Source organism: Lycorma delicatula, chromosome 8 (assembly GCF_047948215.1).
Source record: "Lycorma delicatula isolate Av1 chromosome 8, ASM4794821v1, whole genome shotgun sequence".
In the NCBI taxonomy this organism is placed as follows: Eukaryota; Metazoa; Arthropoda; class Insecta; order Hemiptera; family Fulgoridae; genus Lycorma; species Lycorma delicatula.
Window position 1 is genome coordinate 103,555,168 of NC_134462.1, and position 27,382 is coordinate 103,582,549.

General features: G+C 30.1%; 1 protein-coding gene across 1 annotated transcript in view; it reads left to right on the forward strand.

Moving 5' to 3' along the window:
* The window catches only part of LOC142329503 (cyclic nucleotide-gated cation channel subunit A-like), a 448,759-nt gene that overhangs the window by 269,333 nt on the left and 152,044 nt on the right, over window positions 1-27,382 (forward strand). Inside the window, exon 4 of the mRNA XM_075374177.1 lies at window positions 3,377-3,826. Within this exon, the coding sequence (XP_075230292.1) occupies window positions 3,377-3,826 (450 nt within the window). The remainder of the gene's footprint in view (window positions 1-3,376; window positions 3,827-27,382) is intronic.

The window sequence follows — 27,382 nt, forward strand, 5'->3', positions numbered from 1 at the left end:
TATTTTAAACTGTGAATATTGTTGTTCATATCCATAAAATTTTATTTATATTGCAGGGTATATTTATTTTTTTGTGAGAATTTTGTATCAAGATTTGAGGTTATATTTATGTAATTATAATTTTTTATGAGTAAAAAAATTACCTGATAAATTCTTGATTTTGCATAAATAATTTTGGTTCTCATGGGTTATACGAGCACCTCTATAAATATAAATGGACAAATTTAAGAATAAATTAACCTTGCTCATGTTATAATTATAAATATAATCTAACCAAACTTATCCTACGCTTGCTTCGCTCGCTAGTCAAGGTTAATTTATTCTTAAATTTGTCCATTTATATTTTATTTTATTTTATGTATTTATAGTGGTGGTCGTATAACGCATGACACCCGATAATTTTAAATTTACCAATTTTTAATAAAATACACTATTATAAAAATAAAACTATTTATATCATAAGACGTTGATAACCGTCGTGCCTATTCAATCGTCATCCGAAGAATTAATGGAACTAAACTATCGAAATATATTCGATGAACTTTATTTTACATGACAACTAATACCTCAATACTTTTTAAACTGTATAAAATAAATATTATTTAATTAAAGTGTTATTTAATGAAACTTTTATTCATGGTATTTAAACTCGTCTATCGATCGTTTGATTCAGTTAAATTTGTTTGAAGGCGTAAAAAAATTATATTTTTATTCACGCCAAGGAAGAATAACTAATTCATCCTTTTAATAAAAAAGAAGCAAATTAAATCTGAGTCTTAACAAAGTATTTTATTTATTTCATTCTTTTTAATTTAAATTATCGAAGATTAATTACAATTTGTTTTTTTGTGCATTTTTTAGTAAATGAATTTATATAAAAACATAAATAATTTTTAAAAAAACGAATTTTTTAGAAAAACATTTTTCTCTATGCATTGAACGTTGTTGAGTATTCTATAAATTGTATGGAATAACAGATTTTATATTTAATCGGTATTGACTTATATTTAGTTTTTAATAATTAAATAATAAGGGAAGAAATAAGTCATCCGAAACCGTATGATCATTTTTTTTAATTTCGTCATTACGAGCGAGTTTTTCTTTTTTTTAACCTCCGGACCAGCGTTAGTTATTACTTCAGAGGATGAGATGAATTTTTTTAGCGTGTAAAAATCCCATGCCTGACCTGGATTCGAACCCGAGACCTTCGGATGAAAGGCCGAGACGCTATCACTCGGCCACGGTGGCCTGCAAGTTTTTTATACTAATTGAGTATAATGTAACGTATTTGTTTAATATACATTACATAAGTAATAATATAGGTATAACAAATAAACAGAATTCGTCAGATATTCTACAAATTTATTTGAAGTAGGGAAACGGCTTCATATTTCAAAACTGAGGTACTAGAAGATATAAACAAGCGTGGATCTAAGTAGTTATAGAATTACTATTTTATTTTAAAGTTTTATACGCCATCTTGTATTCGCCATGCTAAATCAAACTTTTATTTTCGTGGCTACAGCTGTTCTGCAAGAAGGAAAGTATGGTAATCAGTCAAAAAAATGAAGTATGGTTTTTTGCATTTCTCGATGTTTCATGATCCAGGAACCCCAAAAAACAAAAAAGGGGATAATGTCGTTACGTACGTATGTACGTGTGTTGACGTGTTAGAAGCTTAATAATTTTGATTGGATTAACCGATTTTAATGAAATTTTGAACATTGACTCGTATATTTGGTAAAATTTTGGGATTAATATCTGCTAGAGTAAGGTAGATAGTTGTTGGGGAACAATTTTCTCAAAATTCTTGAAACATAACCTCACTTTATATTAATCACAGTAAATATGTACATGCATATATTATCATTTAAAAAAACAAATTGTTGTCAAAATTTCCCTTTCCCCGAAAATTGGAAAAAGCGATCTTATGAATTATTGTGTTATTTTTAACCGATTATTTTTTTGTTTTCCTAGGCATAGTATAGTGCAAGGGACCCAAATAAAAAATACTTTGGTAGTAATATTAGGGATGAGAGAACCGATAAAATTAATATCGATTTTTGAATTTTTTAAAACTTTTTTTGGTTTTTTAAACTTTTCTTAATATTTAATCTTGTTTTCAGTCATTTGACTGGTTTGATGCAGCTCTCCAAGATTTCCTATCTAGTGCTAGTCGTTTCATTTCTGAATACCCCCTACATCCTACATCCCTACCAATTTGTTTTACATATTCCAAACATTGCCTGCCTGTACAGTTTTTCCCATCTACCTGTCCCTCCAATATCAAAGCGACTATTCCAGGTTGCCTTAACATGTGGCCTATAAGTCTGTCTCTTCTTTTAACTATAAAAATTCTTCTTTCTTCATCAATTTACTGCAACGCCTCTTCATTTGTCGCTTTATCCACCCATCTGATTTTTAACATTCTCCTATAGCACCACATTTCAAAAGTTTCTAATCTTTTCTTCTCGGGTACTCCGATCGTCCAAGTTTCACTTCCATATAAAGCTACGCTCCAAATATATACTTTCAAAATTTTTTTTCTGACGTTTAAATTCATTTTTGATGTAAATAAATTATATTTCTGACTGAAGGTTCGTTTCGCCTGTGCTATTCGGCATTTTATATCACACCTGCTTCGTCCTTCTTTAGTAATTCTACTTCTCAAATAACAAAATTCTTCTACCTCCATAATCTTTTCTCTTCCTATTATTAAATTCAGCGGTTCGTCTTTGTTATTTCTATTACATTTCATTACTTTCGTTTTGTTCTTTATTTTCATGCGGTAGATCTTGCGTGGGACTTAATCCAGGCTATTCATTATTTCTTCTAAATCTTTTTTATTCTCAGCTAAAATTATTATATCATCAGAAAATCGTAGTATCTTTATCTTTTAATAATAATATTATAATAAAATTTCATCACAATTCAACTCCCACACCACTAAAAAGAAATCTTTGGTAACTTTTTTATTGGTTGTATATTTTTTGAATTACTTTTGTTTAACTTAGTAAACGTAGAGAAATCATAAAATATTCTTGGAAAGTGCTTTTATGAGGTGGGGAGCTGAAAAGATTAAAAAATACAGTTTTTTTTTAATTTATAAAACTTTTTTCGTGTTTAAATATACATTGATAATTTTATAATTAAAAAAACTTCATAAAAAATATCCCTCATCTGAAAAAAAAAGAAATTTTAGGTAACTTTTTATGTATAAATATTTTCCATCACATAAGAAACCCATGACAGAAATGTACTAAAACCGTGTTGTCAGTTTTTTTTTCTTATAAATAGGAATTTTTCATTTCCTAAAAAAATGTTTACAATTCTCAAATTTATCGAAAAATAATTAAATTTTTATTATATTTTTCAGGATATTTGGACCAAGGAATTATGATAAGAGACTCAAATTTGCTACGAATAAACTACTGGCGTTCAAAAAAGTGGAGGACAGATATGTTAAGTATTTTACCGACCGATATAACATATTGGTGGTGGCCGGCTACGAAGTGTAATGCGAATTTAGTGCCGTGTCCAGTGATTGTTAGAGTGAACAGATTATTACGTTTTCCACGAATGCTTGATTTTTTTGATAGAACTGAAACGCGTACGGGTTATCCAAATTCATTTCGTATATGTAAAGTTGTGTTCGCTATTATAGTCTTAATTCATTGGAACGCATGTTTTTATTTCGCTATAAGTTACGCTATAGGATTTGGTTCTGACAATTGGGTTTATAATCTTAAAGGATATAAAAATTCAACATTGTCTAGACAATATATATACAGTTTTTATTGGTCAACACTTACCTTAACAACGATAGGTGAGTAAACAATTTTTTTCTATATTTTTAAAATTAATTAGACTATTTTTATATTAGTATATGTTAATTTATTCGTCAAATAAAAAACCCATTTATTAATTAATAGTTCTCTAACACGTATTTGGTGAAAATGAACATATTAAGTTATATCTTACGATTACCTAGAATAAATAAACTCACGGTTTAGAATCCAAAATTATATTAAATATGTATTATTATAGGATACCATAAACCAGTGGCGGCTCGTAGCTAAAATTAGTGGGAGTGATGCACCAGAAAATCTAATTCTAAGCGTTTTCAAGGCCGCGATTAAAGTTTTCTGTAAATTAAAAGAACCGAAAAAAAATTATTCAAACAGAATAGTTGGAAGCAGGATAATAATGTAATTCTACACTTAATCACATTCAAGAATATGGTACACGGTTTTTAATGTGCTTAAAACCCGTATTCGATTTAACCCAATAAATAATAAATTGTCAATACAGATAATATCTTTTAGTATTATTAGATAATAACTTAATAAAATGTTCGCTTAAAATAGTTTAGTCCAATAGTACTTAATTTAATTTTCTATGTGCACAGAAACAAATATATAATTATTTTTTACTAACTACCTTCTCTTTCGCCCTTTCAGCGTCTTTTTAACAAGGGCAATCAAAGAGCCCTTGTTTTTCGCCATCTACTGATCACTACTGAAAAAACAACTTCCATATTCCTTCCACCGACTAAACTAGAAAAGGAAACGAATAAGAAACATTCCATACACACGCGAAGTAAAAAGAAACTACCTTCCACCAGCAGGTCAGGGTCGGCACTGTGGGAGCGACAGCGATCTCTCTCCCTCGCAGCCTCGAGTGCAGCATGCTGTGTGCGCATGCGCATAACAACCTAACACTACGCCGCTGGAATTGTGAACCGCACAGTTCCATACAAAGATCTTTATATCTTTTCATAAGCTGGTGGATGGTTACTGACATTAAACTAAAGGAATATATATTGTACAAGTATAAAGAAAGAATTAAAGAAAAAAGGACTCATTATTAAATGTTATCGGTAATATCAAGTGGAAAGAGAGGGTGCTGCAGTTCCACAGTGCCTATACGTGAGTCGCTACTGCCATTAAACATTTAGGAAGATGAAAAAATAAAAATAAAGCGTACAGTTTTATTAAAAATATACCCTTTTTGAAATTAACGTATGCAAATTTAAAATCATAATAATAAGAACAATAAAGAGCACAGAACTTGTAAAACCTTAGACTGTATATCTAAATTGGCAAAATGCAAAGAAAGATTAAAAAGTACAAATTGTTGAGCCTACATTTTATTAGCTGTTGTTATCTACTACTATTGTAGGCATGTTTTTTAACCGTTGAAAATATGTTACGAAGAGACTTTAAGTTTAATAAAAAAAATAAATGTTACTTTGAACTTAAAATATTTTTCTGTTAATGAACTTAAGCTGATTACGCCTGCATAAAAGACGTTGTGATAAATTAATAATACATTAAATGACGGTGTATTCATTTTTCTATTTGTATTTACAAATATAGACATAATTTTGAAATACTGATGCGGCCGGATAGAAGACTTGATTGGGATTATATAATGCCAATTGTGATCGAGATTTTTTTTACAAATTAATGGTCTATAATGTTTGCAAAGCTTAGAAAAAAAAGCATTATTCTTACTAAAACAACGTTGCCAGATGTGTTATCGTAAATCTTCCATTACAATAGGAATCAATTTTTAATTATGTATTTTAATCTTGGCCCAGGTCCTTGCTAGTACGCGCGCACATGCACACACACGTGCACTATTTAAACGCTCATTATTTTTTACAATGACAGCAGCCTAAATGTGTTTTATACAAGATGCATATTTTTCCTGCCTGAGTCACCAAGGCAATCAGGGAAAAAGAGAGGGAAATTGAGAAAATGAAAAAAGATTAAGGTAGCTGTGGCAATAGGGGCCGTAAATTGCAATATTGTAGGAAAACGTAATACTTTTTATCAATCTTTGCTGAAAGTGTACTAAACCTAGATAGCGGTCCCTGACAGGTTTACGTAGTATTACAACGTATTTTTAAATATATATAGTTGTTATTTACATTATTTTTTCATAGTCTATAGAAACAAAGTAGTGTTATATTTTCATAGAATTTGAATGATAGTACACAAGCAAAATTATATGTACGGACACACGGAATGAATGTAGAATTGTCCTGTAACCGTTTACCGTTGTAATAAAAGAATTTGATCTATTTCTTGGACGTAACGTAGTCGAAGGTCGGATTGAATATCTGTACTTTCACAATACTGGATATGAGTCCACTACGATGTAATTTCAGATTGATGCAAAAGTTAAATTAAAGGTAATCTATTTGGCTAAACATTATATTTTTTCTACAGTTGTATTATAATGTTTGAATTACGCGGTTGGAATCTGTATCATAACGAGGGTTATTAGGAAACAGATTTTCATTATAATACAGGAGTTCAACCAATCAAAATTCTTTTCAACCAAAGCCTAATCAGAAGTTTAAATTTTTAGCTGTTTTTTTGCTTTGATTTTAATCCGATTTATTATTTAGCAAACATAAGTTAATTTGAAGGTACACCAATAGGTAACTAAGTTACTATATTACACTGTTTTTTTATTAATTTGTCGGATTCTGAGGAAGAAATATCTTTAACTCAGAGCGATATTAAAGAAAAGGCAGAACTTATGACTAATAACCGACTGTCATAAAAAGTTTTTTGAAAAGCTTTAAAAAAAATCCGTAACAATGTCAGTGATAGTTTTATTGCATCCAAATACAAGTTCTTCTAAGTTCTGACCATGCTTTTTTTGTCAAAAAAGTAGTGACAGTTAAAAAATTCTAATCATGAATTTTCTTTTTTAACGAAGCATTTTTATAAAATTAATTTATGAAAGGTTAATCAATTCAACCTTCAACAGGAACAACAAAAAAAAAATTGATTACTTCATAAAGAGAAAAATTTTTAAAGTATTATAAATTATACTTTAATAAATAAAAAATCTGATGAAATCGATTAATTTTCAGTTTAATTAAATTTACGAGTATATATGAAAATGCATCATATTAAAAAAAATAATAAATTATTATATAAAAAACTATTATAAACTCCGCCATATGAGTAACAAAATACTTTAGTACTATGTAAATTTATCCTATAAGTTATTAGAAATAGGATGAAAGTAATTTACATTCTAGACGATGAAAAAGTGTCAGATTTAATGACGTATAAAAAATGGCAGTAGCAAAACGCCGCCACATCTATACAAGAAACTCCCTCGCATACATATACTCACCCAATAATGCAGTCTGTTTCATCCATCTATCTTTAAAAACGTAAATATTCCTTTAAACATTAATTAGTTTCATTTATCAACATATAATTTTTTTTTATTGAAAATTAAAATTATTTCATTTTTATCAGACAGTATGTTAATATTATCCAATTTTTTCCATTGTAAACGTTTCGAAAACAAGATATTTTAAAAATAAATATTATTTGAACAAAATAAAGTTCCACTTACTAACAATTTTAAAAGTATATAACCGAGTACTTTAGGAGCCGTTACTTCATCATCAGGGATTTCCCAAAAGATGTTAATTCGAATGTATTTAAATTAAAATTGTTACGTTCATAATAGTTTAATATGCGAGATCAGGGACCTAAGATTTGTGCTGTTTGTGTGATGTTTGAAGTGTATATGAGTATATACAGTAATATTTTAAGATATATGAACTTTTAAAGCTGTCTGTACTCTTGTCTGCGGTGTTGGAAATTGGAGGCATGAAAACTTCGAAAGATCACTCAAACCTATGCGCTAGCGCAGCTGTAAAGTATAAACTTATGAAGACTAAAAAGTAGAAAATAAAAGATACGTAAAAAATGTTTAAAACACCGCTCAAATTGAACGCACTAAAAAGTAAAATATAATTTTAGGACGGTATCTCAGAATGGATTTGACAACCAGCTTTGCTGGTGATATGTAAGATTATGTGAAATTCAGCTTCAAATTAAAAATTTGTTGTTTTTGCCAATTGTTTTATATACGTGATGAATGGCCTAAAGAGTGCAGAGCAAAGATTTGAAATTTGACGTGAGCTCAAATATTCAGAATATATATTAGTTATGTGAAAATAAATATTTTGAGGAAAAATGGACCCGCTAGGTAGCGCTGGGGTTGAAATATTTGGAAAAAATTTTATTTGGCTCATACTCAGAATATACATTAGTTACGTGAAAAGAAAAAAATTTACAAAAACTATAAATACTATAACAAAACAATAGCGAAGCATTGCCTGCCGGGTTTGCTGCTAGTAATTCAATAATAACAACAACAAAAAATGAAGAAATATCAGAAGTTATTATTGAAATAAAATTTTATTTTTCATTTTAAAAAAAATGCGTATATATAATTTAATAGGCGTACAGGGAAGTCATGTGGTCTCCACATCAATTTTTTTTCGTATCTCTTTTTTAAATTTTCTCACTTAACTTAAATATTTTTGTGTCCTTAAATATATTGCGCCCATTTGTATCTTTTTACACCTCCTTTTCGCGTTTCTCATGGAACTATAGTTAAAAATTAGTTTGTTCCTACCGGTGATCGGAATTGGAAACTGTTTTATCTCCAAACTATTTAACAAAAGAAAACCGTGTAAAGTCGCTGAAATTTGAGTAGTGGTATTCCGTTGCCTGTTTTCTGTATATTAATTGTTCCTAACATGTGAACAGACACTGTATCTGTTTTTTACACAAAGAACTTATGCTGTTCTGAAGACACACCTATAACATAGCGAGAAGTCGCTTTTGAAAAGTACTTCTTAGCCTGGCTTTTAACCTTTGATCTGATCGGTTTGGGAGACCTTTCTAGAACCGGCATAGATATTAGCATAAGAGGAGTACCCAGGTACCACATCGAACAAGAAACTACAATCTATAGATGGAATTAGATGAACATATTGGACGATTTTTTTCTTATATCAAGTATATTTTTAATTATTAAGCTTATTTTTCTACTGTTTATATGAGGTTTATGTGAATAATTTTATATTACAAATGTCAAGTAGCTTTTAATTCATTAACATTTTTTAGGGTAATTACTTGAAACAAATAACTTTGAGAAATTCTGGATGTTTTTTTAAATGAAGAATTTTGTAGTAATAATGAGATATAATTTAACTATTGCACCTAAATTAATATTATTAAACGCAGAAACCATCAGTGATATATTTATTATCAACATTATCTGAATCATTAAACCAACCAACGAACTTTCTCGGAAATATTTAATACCCAATATTTCCTTATACAGACTGTAAATATATAGGTGGGTAGATTTCTATTTACCGTTTCATTTACAGTTTAATAAGATAAAATTAGAGAAGAAATTCTATTTTCTTTCTCGTTACTGTGTAATTTTCTGTCACTTTTTATAAAAAAAAAAAAAACATCGTAACAACTTCTCCTTCGTAAAAGACGGGAAGTAGAAAGATAGCAATAAATTTATTTTACAAAACTTGGAAATGAGATTGTAAATAATCTTGACATTAAAGTAGATCCTGATATTTTTTAAGCTAATTCTTTTACAAATTTCAAAATTCATTGTAGAATTATGTTGTATTATTTAAACTGTTTTTTTTTTCTTAAATATTGTTTTGTGGAAATTAATTTTTAATATTAATTAAAATTTTAATTTAGTTAAAAGAGAAATATAGATTAATACTTTTATAATATAATATACAGATCAATAAATATTATAACTTCGAAAAGTTATTTGGAATATAAAAATAAATAAAAATATTCCTTCAAACTATGATCGAAAACGCTTCATTTTCCTTAATTCTGCCTTTAAAAATAGATTATAAATTTATATATTATCAATAAAATTTTTATTAAAATATGGTGTACATATTATAGCCGATTTTTTCTATTAATTTATTGGTTTCAAAATTTCAAACAGCGACCGATATCATTGATATATCGATAACTATTAATTTAATCATATTATATTTTGATATCATTATTTTAATATTTAAAACGTATACATAATTTTTGACAAAATAATATATCACTCGGGAAGATATGATTTTAGACAACACTACTACGATGAAAATCTTTTTAGCGGGTCGATGTTCGAATCACAAGACGGGAAAAAAATCAGACTAAATTTTTAGACAGATCTCGTTTTTCCATCATTATTTATTTTCTTTTTACTTCTTTGTACGAAGTAAAGGAAGTATTATGATCGCAAAAAATTTTGGTTTTCAGATTTTAACGGAAATATCCATTTTGACTAGTTTCGGCGTGATATCTTTATGTACGTATGTATCGCGCATAACTCAAAAACGATTAACCGTAGGACGTTGAAATTTTGGATTTACGATTGTTATAACATCTAGTAGTGCACCTCCTCTTTTGATTGCAATCGACTGAACCAAAAGTGTACAAAAAAGCCCAAAATCCAAAAAAAATTTGGATTTTGGGCATTTTCTTAACTGCAGTAATCAGCCATCATTGAGTGCTTTTCAACGATGTATCATAAGTGGTACTTATTTTCATTGGTTTCAAAGTTATAGCTAAATTAAATTTTAATTAATGAAATACTTGGATCTTATAAGGGGAAAGCACATCAGTTTGAATCAGATTTCATCTCCTTTTTTTAACTTCTTTTTTAATTTAAATATATTGGTTTATTAATAATTATTACCCTCTGGTTGTAAAAAAAGCTTTTACGATAAATAATAATTTAATAATAACAATGAAAAAAAATTATGAAAAAATATCAGAAGTTATTAATGAAATAAGATTTTATATACTTTGCATTTTATAAAAATATGTATATCTAATTAATTAGGCGTACAAGGAAGTCATATGGTGTCCACATCGGATTTTTTTTTTGCTGTAGAATAAAAATTTAGGATCGGTTTATTCCTAACGAAACTATATGTAATTAATATGTTAAAAAAACATTACATGAGAGAGGGCCATCCAATAATGAGCGCCGCGAAAACAAACAGTAAATGATAATAACAGAAACCTCCATGTTAATAAGCACACTTATAGTCACAAGTACGATCCAGTAAACACTCATTATGTCCTAAGCAATATCATCACTGGGATCTATAAATTGTCCAAATATGAACCAACATGTGTTCAACACATTCAGTTCGCACACAATGTCTTTTATGAAAATGAAGATAAACACAAGTAGATAAACGAACGAATAAAAACAGCGTTAAATCATCACATATAAAGTTAAAACAATAGTAAACAAAAATTGTAATAAAATAGTAACAAGAAATAGTATCGGAAAAAAAAGAAGGGAGAGTGTCTTCAACGATCATTACTAAGGTCCAGCACATGAACCCTTTTCAATTGTCTAATGTCATCATCGTTGTCTAGCAGATTCAAAGCAAGGAGTTTACACGTCTATTTAGTCTAACCACGTATTTAGAACTGAAACGGACAATCGCATCCCAAAGAAACGGGTTCCCCAAGTATTCATTTATTCAGAATTCCTGAGAGCGAAGGTGGTTGAGGCGCTTTCCTCGATATCTTTTTCTACGACCTTTGAATCAGTCCAATACTGCTATCACTATTCGTCCCCAGAACTGAATCCCATACGTCGTTATCGGTTTCAAGAAAGAGTTGTATAGAAGGACCTTGTTAGAGTAAGACAACTGAGAATCCCTACCCATTAGCCAATACATACACTTAAATCTTTGATCATTTTGTTTCTTCTTCTCCAGTACATGGCTTCTTCTTGTCACGCGTCTTTCTAGATGTAAGCTATCTCACACTAGTTGAATGAGGAATTTCAACGTTATTCAAATAGACTGAAGGGCAGTCTCCTTTCCTAGTTGGAAAAGTAAGATTTAGCCGATAAAGGTAGATTTCGTCGGATTGACTTTAATCTGGCGAATTTTAATCCGAATTTAATATTAACTTTAATCCGCGTGCAGCCACGTACTGATTGCAACGCCGACTGTAGCTTCTGTGAGGCTACAATCCAGTCATCATCAACTGCTAAGATTGCCGTATCATCCGCGTATGACGTAATTGCAACAGATTCTATTCAAGGAAGGTCAGCAGTATACGCTAGGAATAAAACCGGTTCTAATACCGAGCCTTGCGATACTCCAGAGCCACTTTCAAAGAGGTTAGGTAGAACTTGATTATTCTTAACTTGCGAGAAGTGACCATCTAAGTAATTTCGCAGAATCAAATAAGGTTGAAGATGGCAAGATATTTTATCTTCCTCTAATTAAACCTCTCTGCAGAATGGAGGCAGAATTGTATAATGCAGTATTTTTACAGGAGAAATTCCTTTACACTACTCAATTTTAATTTTTTGGCTGTAACACAAATAACGTTTTTGAGACTCGCATATAGTTTTCTTTGAAAGTAATGATACACATTTTACAACTCGTGTGTAATTAAGAGTGAAGATATCAGCTATAGGACTCTCACTTATAATCTAGAAAACTTGACTTGCTAATCTGCAACACAATGTTCAGTTCATTGAAAAGGGTAGTGGGAAACCAATTCATATTCCTCATTTTTTCTTAGTAAATCTATGTTGATCTTTTCTTTGGGGTGGATGGTTATACAATTTTTAGGAGTCTCATTTTAGATCGTTTATAATCATTTACGGTTATGGTACGGAACGTACATAGATAATAAAACGTATTAATTAAGAAATAAAATTTTAATAGAATTGAATTTTATATTGAAATTTTATACTTAATTTTTATAAAAATATTTTTATTCTGACCACACTTTACAGAGCGATTTCTTCCACGTCAGTCCATGCTTGAGCGCGTCACGGAAATGAATTGGTAAGTTTGTCGAATATCAGTATAGTAAATTTAATGTACCTACCTTCCTTTTTCCTGTTTATCCTCCGGGAATCACCGTCAGGTAGTACTTCAGAGGATGATATGTATGAGTGTAAGTGATGTGTAGAGTCTTATACAGTCTCAGTTCGACCATTTTTGAGATGTTTGGTTAATTGAAATCCAACCACCAAAGAACACCGGTAACCACGATCTAGTATCCAAATCCGTATAAAAGTAACTGCCTTTATTAGGACTTGAATGCTGAAACTCTCGACTTCGAGATCAGCTGAAGACGCGTTCACCACTAGTCCAACCCGGCGGGTTAAATGTACTTAGCTACATTCTTCCTAAATTCTGGTATTTCTTTCTAGTACAGAAATCCAAAAAAGTAAGGATAAATTTTTTTTTGTTAAATTAATGCACCCAGTCACTTCCTAAAGATGAGCCGTTTATTATTACTACACTTTGCATACTTGCTTATGTACCCAAGATATCTGAATATCACTCTTTAGGAGAAGAAAGATAAAATGCTTGCTAAAATTAAATTAAAACAAAAGATAGCGTAAGAGGGAAACACTAGGATTCCCTTTTACGCTATCTTATTTTTATTTTTTTTATTAAGTATTTATTTTTTTTTATTAAGTAGGAGCATGAATAAACCAGATAGGTTATTTTGCCCCGCAAACTAACACAGTCTTACATCAAATAATCTAAAGACTATTACTTAATCTTGAAACAAAGGGTTATTTTTTATTCTTCTAAGTTTTCACACAAATGTTCTTCCCTAATTTAAAGCACCTTCTTTTATAACATTGTTGATATAATTGACGATCTTGGATAAGTTATCCCATGCCATTTATACTTTCTTCTTTTTCTAATTATAACTTCATCCATGCCATTCATTGTTTCTTGTAAATCTTTTTACTCTCAACTACAATTACTATATCATCAGCAAACCGTAGCTTCTTTATCTTTTCACCTTTTACTGTTACTCCGGATCTAAATTGTTCTTTAACATCATTAACTGCTAGTTCTATGTAAAAATTAAAAAGTAACGGGGTAGGGAACATCCTTGTCGGACTCTCTTTCTTATTACGGCTTCTTTCTTATGTTCTTCGATTAATACTGTTGCAGTTTGGTTCCCGTAAATGTTAGAAATTTTCTTCTATCTCTATAAAATAAATAAAAATAAATACTTAAACTCAATAATAGCTTAAATAAAACAGAAATAAATAATTTAAAAAAACATAATTCCATAAAATATAAGCGTAAATTAAGTGTAAAGGTTAAAGGATGAGGTAAGGAAAATTCTTCCAATTTTTTTTAGATTATCGCTACTGAGAGTACAAAAATTTGGAAGTAAATTTTTCTTTTGTTTTTATGTCATTGCCTTTATTAGTGCTTGCAAGTACAGTGCGTTCATAAAGTTCCAAAATGGATGCCGATGCTATACTTGTAAGTTTGTTGTTATAAAGTTCCTTCCGAGACAGATACTTTTCTTAAACATTCTAGATAAAATCAAAACTCATAGTCAACGTGAGTCGTTTTCCCTGTACTTGTGTCATTAATTTCGTAGTACAACTAACGTGCCTTTTCATTGCGTATATTTATTACGTAACGTTATTTAATCACTCGCTCTTTTTCTTATTATACAATGTTTTTATGGTTAATTTTCGCGATAGTCCAGCATATCAAATAGATGGATTATTTTTCTCTTAGTGTCTAGATTTTGTGAAAGAGGAAATTTATCTGATCCTAAAACATTCTTCCGTTAATTTTACACGATAACAGTTGGCACGAAATTTATCAGTCGCTTTTATTTCTCCAGGAAAATCACTCGAGAAACTTTTTCAACAGGCTGGCCTTTCGGTCGGAGTTGTTCAAAAGGTTACAAAAATTTCGAGTTACGCACGAATCAATTTCGAGTAGTATAAGAACTTGGAGAATCTGGTTTTAGAAGAAGACTTCAATCCTGTTTCATTCGATGGCGTGTTCATGTTTTAGATAATACTTTTTATTCAGTGCAATCGTGGTTTCAACTTTCTTGTTGTAGTAACGGTAAAAAAACTAAAGTATATAATTTTTAAAATTCTCTCATTTATCATAGAAGGCAATTGCATTCTGAAAAGAGCGACGAAGACTAGTCAGTCCCGTTATTTTCACAGAATCATTACCTGAAGAATGTTATTCAAAAATTATTAAAATTTCCTTAACCTTGCTTAAAACTGAAAAGTGAACCTGCTGGTACAACGATATGATACTACATGTCACACTGTTGATTCAACTTTTGATTTAAATTTATTGAATTTTTCAATGACCGTTTAATTTCCCGAGGATTATGGCTTACATAATCCCTGAATCTCTTACAATCAGATTTTTATTCATAGAAAGATATTTTCTCTCAAGAACAACCCACACTATATAATGAATTAAAAGAAAGAATCGAAGACAGCATTCTAACATCAGTGCAACTTCGAATCAAAGCTGCACTGAATATTAAAAAACAATTAACGCTTGCATCAACGCTTAACGGTCAACATTTTAAATAGGAAAATATTAAAAATATTAAAATTTTGTTTCCTGTATCGTACGACTGAATTACTCTTGTCATTAGATAAATATAGGTTGTTATAAACGTTGGCTGCGTATTATCCATAATTCATTGCCAATAAATTTTAAGAAAAGTATCATTTTGAGGTAAATAAAATAAATTTATTCGTAACATAACGAGAAAAAAAACAAAATTAATGTGAAATTTTTTATAAATTCTTTAATAAAAATAAAAGGGTATTTTAAGAGAAAAAGTAACATGAAACGATTGAAGAAAAGGAAACGAACCAACAGAATAAAACGTATGTGATGTTGAAAGTTGCTTTTTTTCTACCGTCGTTACATTTGTGAGCAACTAACTCACCCCAAAACCGTGCACAGCACACATGAAACGAAGCGATCCTGAGAGTTTCCTCATGGGGTTAGAGATGTGATTGAGAAGCCAATATGATCATGCCTTCGACCACTATCTACTTCAATAGTTTAATAGACTTCTATATAAAGACTATCTTCCGAATTTTATTTATTTATTTAAACTTACCAATTTATTTATCTATTCATAAAGATTCCTTTATTATCTTTTTTTAATATATTTATTATCATATTCAATTTTTAATATATGTATTATATTTTTACCGACTTTTCAAAGAAAAGTAGAACAGTATTACTTTTGGTCGCACGATGGTTGGGGTTGAGATTACTTTCTCATTACGTTTTGAGGTATGAGGATTACGAAAATATCATTCACTTAAAATTTAATTTCCTTTTTTTGTGTGTGTGTGTGTGTGTAGGATTATTCATCAGATTTGTGGTTCGATTATCTCCAAAACTACTGGATCAATCTCATTAAAATTTAGATATGCTGTAGAAGTGTATTTGAATTTTCGCTTGTGAAAATTTGATGAAGATTAGTTGAGTCGTTCTTTGGTTATACTCAATTGTAGGTCGACAACAGACTCAAATTGAGGTTATGTTGACTTTGGGTTTTCTTACGCTCTTATGCAGTGAGTGAATTTAAACTTGATGTTTGTGTGTAGGATCTAATCATTACTGTTAATTATTTCATCAAATTACGCTTTTAATAATTTAATTTCTTTTAAAGAGAAAATATATTTTAATATTAAATTTTCTGTTTCAGTATTCCCGTTTTATTATGTTTTATTTCATTCGCATAAAATTATACAAAATAACTATATAAAACAAAATAACGAAAAGTCGCCCTTCTTGTGCAGAAATAAGCAAGAATTTCTTTTGTTTAAATGTATAACGAGAAAATTATTAGTAGTATATGTTACGGGTATAAAACGTATTAAAAAAAAAAGCTGACAACAAAGATGTAATACTCTCCTGTCATTTTTTTGTTATTCCTATATAATGGAAAATAATTATAGGACAGTCGTGAAAAAGATTATCTAAGATTTCTTTCTATGCGGTAATTTATAATGAAGGTTTATTGTAAAATTACCATTATATGTTAAAAATAAATTAAAAGAATCTGATGTGGACACTACGTTCAGAAAATCATCGGCCTGACACAGAGATGACGTAACTATCACCAAATGATTATGATACGAGTTTTATCAAGTATCATCCTGTAAATGGTGTGACGCAAAGTTTTATATATTATTTAGTCGCTACTTTGTTGGAATCGAACAGAGAGAAAACAAGTTTTGACATTTTCTGAAAAATGAACTGAACTTCAAGATGTTATAAAGTACTCCTACTTAAAACCATTAATTCTAATGGATAAACAAAAGGAGTTAGATTCCACTTTCAAGGATTCTTCCTCTTCGTTTTGATGGTAAAATTTGGGCTGCTAAATTTAAACTAGGTTGCACACCCAGTCAAGATGATGAACGTTCGGGACGCTCAGTAACCGCTACGAGCCAAGAAATAGTTTTAAAATCTGCAATGCTGTATTAACAATCTCCAACTGAAGGGATACAGCTTCCTAACATTGCAAACATCTAGATTGACCGTATCCGATACATTTTATACGATGTTTAAGTATGAAAAAGGTCGATGAATTTCCATTCGATGGAGCGGAAACTGCACAAACCACGTGGAGTGGAGGCTTTTCACAAACGACGTTTGTTAATAGTCAAAAACCCATTCGACTGAACACTTCTCTAAGTTGTTTAGACGTACTTAAACGCAATTCTGCTTAGTTTCATCGAAATTTTATAACAGTAGATGAAACATGGAATCATCATTACACGCCAGGGACTAAACAGTAGTGGGTGAGAGCAAGTGAAAGTGCACCAAAGTGAAAACGGTTTCTTTAGCAGGAAAAGTTATGGATAAAGTTTATCTTGGGATTATCAAGTGCGGTGCTTATTTACTACAAGGAATAAGGCAGGACATCATAGAAGAGCTTCATTACTGGACTGATTGAAGGGTGCTATTTAAGCTAAATGTCCACATATAACCAAAGCGAAATTACTCTTTCTCCTGCATACTCATCTCAATTGTTGCTGTAAAACCCCATGATCTACGCATCGAAGTGGTTTTCGTATGAGTCTTATTCATTGGATTTGACTTCCAGCGATAATTTCCTTTTCTCAAACCTGAAGAAATGGTTCGTTGAACAAAGATTCACTTCAAATGATGAGGTAAAGCTGAAAAAAAAGCTTATTTTGCGAAGTTGGACAAATCGCATTATCCGGAGTGGAAAAAAGCTATCGCATTGATAAAATAGTTAGAAAGTTGTTCTAAATATATCGAATTGCAAGGTAACTACGTTGGAGAATTTTTTCTGAAAAATCTTGTGTTTCTTTGTCAGACCGAAAACTTTCTGAACAGTCCTCGTTGAATATAATTATTATTTTAACATAAATTTATTTTGAAAACATTATTTAAGACAGCCCTTAATAAAAAAAATAAAATAAATTTATTCAGTATTTTTTTTTAGTTAATTAAATCAGTTTATTTAATCAATTAAAACTCATAAAAACGCAATAATATTCGCTATCTTATATATTCAAGGCAATTTTGTTTTTGGAATACGTTATTTTTGTACGATATCGTAATTATCTACTGTGTCGGCTTTTCAGAGTGTAAAACACCTATAAAGAGTCTTTATTCTATTACTCTACGCTTGCCATCAAATAGCTCTTTGTTATTTTACATTGTCAACTCACCCTATACACGTAATATCTGATTTTATTGTTTAGTCATTAGTTAATTGACTAGTTGATACTATTTTCCATTCCTTTCTGTTCTACGGTCTAATCTTTTAACCGTAAAATATTTAGTTTATTCTTTATTCTTTCTTATTTTTATATATTTCAGTCTGTTTTAATCTACGTTTATATCCATCCATCTATCATCAAAAGTAACTAAACGTGGATGTCTTTTACATTTCTCAATAGTTCGTCTTTTTAGAAAATATTATTTCAATTTTCTTTTCTGTTTTATTCGTTTTAACAACTCATCTTTTCGAATTTATCGATTAATATTAATTTTCCGCATCCTTCTGTAATGCTAGTTTTCAAAGACCTTTTCTGTTGTCTTTCCAATTTACCTTGTTTTACAGAAGTACAGCGTTATGCGGACAAATATTTTCACTAATTTTGTTCTAATTTTTTTTGAATATTTGATGCTAGCAGATTTATTTTTTGCATGAATATAGACTCCACTTTGCTTGCCACTCAGTCATCTTCTGATGTCTATATTATTACTTCTTCCATCCTTTGTCATTTTATTCTCTAAATAAGAATATTCTTCTACTTGTTACATATTGTTTCCCTGTTTTAACGTTTAATTCTTTATTTGTCTTTTTTCTGTCATATTTGTAAAACGTTTCATTTTATTAAGTTTCAAACTAAATGTTTTCCTTGTACTAAATTCATTCATAATGTTACTTCTAAGTTTTTTGTTTCTTTTAAAATAATAAAACTCATAGCGATTTTTAATAGCATTATTGTTTCTCTTTGATAATTATTCCGTTCTCATGTATTTGATATTCTATTATTTTAACATTCTAATGAAATGTTACACTTTAAAAACGTGACAGTAATAATCTATATTCCTTATAATCATTTTATAACTCGTGGTGAAACTATTTCTAAAAATAGCATCTTATAAAATACAAGAATTCAGTTTAGATGTGTGTACACATTTAAAATTCATATTTAATAAATAGGTTTAAAGATAAAAGTACTGTAAGCAGTTGGTATTTAGGTGAGTCACGTTTATAGCGTGCGGCGTATAGCTGTACACATTTCGTACGAGAGAGATAGATATATAGGTCGGGTGGAACAGTGAGTCATCCTTCACGAAAATATATCGTAGCTCCGTAGACTTCCATAGTATACAGTATATTGACAATAACGCGGTGTTAAGCTAGCCATCAGTCTATGTGCACAGCAATACCCCGCCACTATAGAAATGACGGTTTATGATCATAACAAACCGTAAAAGAAAAAAACAGTTATTTGAAATTAATTAAATCAATCACAATATTTTAGTTACATTTATATATTAAAGTTCAGTTTAGATAATGAAACAAAGATTATAAATTAAATTATAAAAATAAGGCAAAGTTGTTATTTTTAATTATGATTTTTCTGGGTCAAATCTTACAACTGTGAGTTGTTTTTGATGCACAGCTTACGCATAACTTAATTTAAAGTATTTATCATTTTATTTAAATATAATTTTTTTCCGTTTATTTAATTCAATGATTTTAACTAAAGCGCGCACACATACCGTATTTAATTCGAGCGGGTGTGGCGGTACTAGCGGCTGCAGTCGGCACTAACTAAACTAATGTAATTTCACAACTTGCATAAAAAAAATTTCGCTTGTACTATCGGTCGTGAGATTGTAGTGTAGCTGTGAGATTTAACGCACCAGGTACTGAGTAAACCGGGAGATCGAGCTCGAGACCCAGCCAAACCTAGTTACTTTTTTACGCTTTAAATATTATTCACTTATTTAATTCTACCGCTCACCAACGACGTCATAACATAGCAGGCGACTACAACAGCATTTTTTTGGGTAGGGGTGCGATTTTTCAAAAAACTGTTTTTGAAAATATTGTTATTTTTTAATTATTAAGAAATGGGCTTAAGAAAAATATGACCGTAATTAGACGAAATCTCTAAATACTGTTGGTGACCTTTATCTACAGCCTTAGCCCCCCCTTACCTTTAAGTTGAAAATTTAAGGGCGTCAGTGCCCCATATATAGAAGTAATCTGACCAAGTTTCATCAAAATCGGTCCAGTATTTCAGGAGATATAATGTGATTTAGAGACCGACAAACATTAAAATCCGGAAAATTTCCATCCGGTTTTTTGGGTTCCTTAGGTGTCAAAAGGTCAAGATCAGGTGTAAACCGCGTATACGCAAATTGAACCGATTACAATACATTCCCCTCTAGATCTATAGCTCTCTGCTATAGCGCTATCCGGACGGGAAAGTAAAATTACAAAGTAGAAATACAAGGTGACTTTTAATACATCATCTTGAAATATTCATTTCTTCCACAGTATGCTTAAGAATGAGTATTATATACTTTACCTTGAACTTGAACTTCTACCTCTCTTCCAGCTGAATGTTTCTGTCGATTCTGATCCTGACATGTGTATATTACCAGCATCAGCGTGTCTTTGTACATGTTCTATAATTAAAGTACCATTAGAATAAACCAGCTGTCTACGGTTTACTGGTAATACGTTAGAATATAAAAAAAAATAAAAGTGAAGATGAGTAAAATGGAATCAAATATTTTAATAGTTCATGAAGTAGAGAAGAATTATTTGATTTAAAATGTCTGTAAATTACTAGCAACTATTTTTTTACATTGGGAATGAATCTGAGACCGTGATATCGCATAACAGCAGCCATAATAATGACGCTAATAAATAACTGAACCGGATCAAAATGTCATCTTGCAACAATTTATAACGTTTGATAATTAAACTTATTATTTTACTATTCCAAACACAAAATAGTGCTCTAACGAGGAGGATGTCTGAGTAAAAAGTCTGAGTATACGTTGTAATCAACTATAAACAATTAAAGCTTGTTTATTTGTAAGGATTTACCTTGATGTGGTTTAAGTGCGACACTTCCAAAAAACATTATTACATAAAAAAAAGTATTGAAATATTATGTTATATTGCTCATTATTGATTGAATAAGTTGTGAGAGGTTTGTTGGGATTCATTCTCACGCATTCAATATTCATGAGACTTAAGCCAGCTATCATGCTAGTAACATACTAAAATTAGTATGTTACTAAGTAAAACTAAGTAAAATTAGTATGTTACTAAGTAAAACTAAGTAAAATTAGTATGTTACTAAGTAAAACTAAGTAAAATTAGTATGTTACATACTTAAATTAGTATGTTAAAAATTTCTGGATTAAAAAAAATCTACTCGATGAAATGGAAATCTAATTTTTTATATTTATTTTTTAGTTTTTACTTCCTTGTTCAAAGTAAAGGAATTATTGTGATTCCGAAAAATGTAGGTTTTCAGATTTTAACGGAAATACCCATTTTGACTATCTCTGAATCCAACTGGACTAGTTTCGGCGTGGCGTATGTGCGTATGTATCTCGCATAACTCAAAAACGATTAGAGATAGGATGTTAAAATTTTGTATTAGGACTGTTGTAACATCTAATTGTGCACCTTCCCTTTTGATTGCAATCAACTGGACCAAAAGTGTCCAAAAAAGCCCGAAATCTAAAAAATTTGGATTTTGCACTTTTCTTAACTGCTGTAATAAGCCCTCATTGAGAGATTTTCAATGATAATTGTGGTACTTATTTTCATTGGTTCCAGAGTTATAGCCAAATAAAATTTTAATTAATAAAATATTTGGATCTTACAAGGAGAGACCCATTGGTTCAAATCCGACTAAATATATTGATTTATTAATAGGTATTAACCTCTGATTGAAAAAAAAAATTACAATAAATAATAATTCAATAACAATAATAAAAAAATATCAGTAGTTATTCATGAAATAAAATTTTATGTACTTTACATTTTAAAAAATGTGTTAATGTAATTTAACAGGCATACAAGGAATTTTATGTGGTGTCTACATCATAATGTTTTTTCTAATTTTATTTATTTTTTGTTATGGACACCTGTGAACCACATCTGAGATTCCTTGTTTAGCGATTTCTCTGCATTTCGGACATTCTATTTATGTCTTTCACGTTGTTCTTCTGTGATGTTTCCTTACTTTCTTTCAATTTCCAGAATTCAAAATTATAAATTTTCTTAAATAAATCAACTTTAACGTTTTTACTGCTATAAAAATCAATTCATCTTTTTTTTAATTATTCTATTATAATTTATTCGAAAAATATGTACGTAAAAATATAATCATCGTACTTATAAAATGATTTCCTGTTTTTTTTTTTTTTTTTGTATCTTCCATAATTAAATTTTAATAATCTATGATTTTATTTGATTTAGAGCTTAGAATTTTTCTTAGAATTTTTTTTTATTTCATTTTTTTTTTCTAATTGTCCGTTATTATGTTGGCGGTAAACATTCAGATGCATACAAACTTTCCGATTTTATCACTTAGTTGTATTATTTTAATGTTGAGTTAATTGAGGAAGATAAATAAATTACTTATTTAATCGCTCCATAAAAAAAAACTGACAACACAGTTGTAAGACTTTCCCCCACGTGGCTTTTTCTGATGCACGGCTTACACACACAACTTATTTTAAATATATATCATTTTATTAAAATAAAATATTTTTTATTTATTTAATTCAGTGATTCTAACTAAAGCGCGCGCGCATATCGTATTTCATTCGCCCGGGTGTGGCGGTACTAGCGGCTACTTTAAATATTTGTTTACACTTTAAATATTATTCATTCATTTAGTTCCACCCCTCATCTGTGACATTGCAACACAGCTGGTGCCAGAGACTAAATAGAAAAAGAAAGAAAGACGACTACAGCAGCTGTACGTCAGTGTTACACTAGCGCTTCTTGTGGTAAGAGAAGGTACTAATGACATACTATACCCATCTGCCATTCGTTTTTTTAGAGCATTTTTTGGGGTGGAGGTGCGATTTTGCAAACATGTTTGGAAATATTATTTTTTAATTGTTAATAAATGTGCCTAAGAAAAATAACACGTTAATTAAGCGACATCTCGAGATATTGAGGGTTATCCTGCTGAGCAGCCTCATTCCCTTGACCTTATAAGTTGAAAACTTAATGGCATCAGTGCTCCATATATAGAAGTAATCTAACCAAGTTTGGTCAAAATCGGTAGAGTAGTTCTGGAGATATAAGGCGATTTAGAAACCAACACAGACATATACATACGAAGATCTGGAAAATTCCATCCGGTTTTTTTTTGTTTTTGGGTACCTTAGGTGTCAAAAGATAAAGAACGAGTGAAAAATATATATGCCCAAATTGGACTGATTACAATACTATACCTTCTATAGCTGCAGCAATATTGCTGCAGCTATATTGCTGTAGCAATATAGCTCTATTGCTGTAGCAATAGGCGGGAAAGTAAAAGATGGTGAATGGGTTTGTTTGTTGTATGTGCTAACATTTTAATTTTAACTGATCTGGCGTAGAGTCGATCACGTGGTGCGCCGGGGAAGTGCGTGCACTTCGACCGATTTATACTTCTTCATACTAACGACTTATCTAAAATTATATTTGTGTTTTGGGGATTAAAAAGGAAAACATTGGGGTTGGTTAAAGCTGTGTTAAAAAATCACAACTAAAGAAACAGCTAAAAATATTCAGAATCTGAAAGCTTTCGTTGTAAAAGTTTTTTTTTTTGTTAGTACATTAAATTCATGAACATTATTTAGTTACAATTGGCAAAAACATTTGACAAAATCATGTGTAATGAAACATAAACCGTGTAACATTTAGGCGGCGGGCCCTTTTTTTCCTAGTTTATAATTAATAAAGTGTAAGTTGCACTTAATTCAAAAGTAATATTGTACGTTTCTGCTAGAAGATTCTAAAACAATATTGTAATAAAGGATTCGCATTAAAACAAATTATTTATATGTAATAAAAGTAATATGTAGAAAATATTAAATAATTTTCTACTTTATATAAAAGAAAACATATAATAAAAGTTAGCAGACACAATAAAAATCCAGTTTTAATAACCGTAAATGTGCAAAAGAAAAATAGACTGAATTATGGTTGAAATATAGCTAATATTATAAAATGACAAGAATGTAAATAATGGAATAATTATTTCATAAATCCCTAATTTGTAACTGATGACATAGAACAGTTTCCCAGTTCAACTATTATAACAATGGAGTATGTATATTATATTTTATAGCTAAATTTTATAGTCTTAAACGAGTTAAATATAATTAATTTGCAATACAAACTTGGCAATGTTTATAACCTTAGTTGAGAAGCGCTGATGTAAACGTTAGGCCATCATCAAACAGAATTGCCAACTACTGAACATTAAACAAAGAACATTTAATGTTCGTAACTACCATATAAAAAGTTCATAGTCGTATAAAGAAAATATTCGTTTTACATGTTCAATTTCTATAGAATTAAGAAGGAATGGGTGGATAATAAACGAGGGTGTGGAATTTCTCTATGAAAATCCTGTCTTGTCTTTTATCTTTATGTTAATGCTTATTTTGTTTTCCAACTTAATTTGAAATTCATTCAAATAATAAAATTTTCTGGTTTTATTGTTAAAGCTTTAAAATAAAAGTTTTGAAATAAATAAATAAATTGTCAGGATTTCTAAATTTATCAACAACAATCGGACGTTGTTATTCGCTATTAATCGTTGTATTTAGAATACAATTTATTGTTTTTATTTTTAATATTGAAATATTTTTTAACATTTTCCAAATTTTGAAAGAAAAATAATATCGAATATCAAAAAATACCCCAGGAAATAAAACATATTATGCGTGAGAAAAATCTAAACTAAACAGCTAAGATGCCACAAATGATCTTTAGATATGTAATTTCAACGCTATATCTTGTTTAATTTGTTTTACGAGATTGTCTCACAAATAATGCACAGTTCATCAGGAATAAAACAAAATTTATTTGTTCACCAAATCAAGTTTATAACCCTTTAATATAATCTCCTTCCCACCACCAGTGTAATACACGCTCACCAACGGTCTGGCAGCCTTTGAATTCCTTACAAAGACCATCTTTGTTGAGATGATTAATTTCATAGATCCCACCAGCTGATAATAATTCTTTCAATCTGCTAAAAAGAATTTCTGAGGGTGGATTTTTTTTTAGCTTTGAAAAGAGATTGAAGTCCGACACATTCAAATCAATGTTCTATGCTGGATGGAGAAGCATTTCCAAAGCGTAATCGATGAAAATATCAACATATTGTACGTGACAGAATTGACATACTAATGTCGATTTTTTCTGGACGCAGTTTCGGAAATTTAGATCGCAAAACCTTCCGAATGAAGTTTCTGTAATAAGTAGCAATCACATTAACACTATTTGCCATTTTGTCTGTAGGAATAACACCCTCTTTTCTATTTTTTTTTTTTACTTTTTTAATTTTAAGGCCGCAAAGGACCACTTTAGTCAGAATAATTCAAGTCTTTTTTGCCGATCTTTTGGCCTTTAAGTTCTTAGCTTTTACTTTCTCCCAATATTTAGTCATTCTTAATGATCTTGCTTTACGATCCTCTTCTGAATAAACCCTTTTTGTATAATTAAAAGTTCTTACTTTAAAGTCGGTATTCGGATCTTTAATAAAAAATTTTAATTTTTCGGATTTATTAAGTAAATTTTCGTTAGTCAAATTTAATTCTTGCACGTCTTCTTTAATTTTTTTGATCCATAATGGCGGATTTTTTAAAGACCAAAATCGATCGATAATTCTGTTAGTAATCCTATCCTGCGGTAATCTTAACAAGTGTGCGCAGAAAGAAATTCGCTTCTTTTTCATAGTATCGATTAAGGATTCCAAGTTTTCGTACAGAAATTTATTAGGCGATAATCTGTATTGATTTTCGCAGGTTCTAAGAATCCTGCGTTCAACTTTAAGCAAAGGTTCAGTCCTATTTTTCTGATTTAATCTAAAGTCTCGCTCGCGTAAGTAATTACTGGTTTAACCACAGTTTTGTAATGTCTAATTTTAGTGTTAATCGAGAGCGATTTTTTGTTGTAAGTATTTTTGGTTACTTGTAGCACTTTAAATAATTTATTAAGTCTTTCAGTCCGATTTTGTTTTTCGTTACAATTACAAGTAATGATCTCTCCGAGATATTTAAATTTTTCTACAAGTTCTACTTTGTTTCCATTAATATTCACACCCTCTTTATCGTAAGCGAAAATCATTATTTTTCTTCACGTTTGACTGAATGCGATAAATTTCTTTGGTTTCATATTGACTCATCCAAATATCGCTTTATGATTTCAGTTCGGGTTGGAAATTACATATCCATTTTCATTAATTGTAATTATTCGATTCAGAAACTATTTGTCTTTCCTTTCATAACGTTTAAGCAATTCTCATGCAATTTTGAGACGCGTTACAGTTTGCTGCTCGTTCAGATGTTGTAATATCCATCGTGCTGCGATATTTTTTTGTGCAAATTTTCCTTTAAAATATGGTGTAATGCAATCTTTGTGTTCCGTTTTCATTTTCAGTTTCTATCACTGTCATACGATGGTCTTCGTCGAATACCGTGGCAATAATAAAGATATTTGTGTTGTCTGTAGCAGTAGATGGTCAGCCAGAGCACGATTAATCTGCTCTGCTCATTTATATGCCCAGGCTCTACGGTGCTGCGTTGGCACCACAACTACACATCACCAGACACTTCCCATAACGATTAATAAATTGACACAGTACTCCTACTTATAGTTTTAATTTTGATGAATTGGCGTTGCTAGAATTTTGTTCTATGTCAGTGTTTTTCAACCTGTGAGGCGCGCCTTCATAAGGGAGCGTGATAACACTAAATGGGGTGCGTGAGAAAGGAAAGCAGAACAAAATACATTCCGACATAATAAATAAAAAAATACACATTTACACCGATATAATACACTTAATAGGATTATATCAGTACTACACAATATGTTTAATAATTAACTTATCACTACTACATTAAAAGCAAGTTTAATAATGATTAGTGACTCCCTTG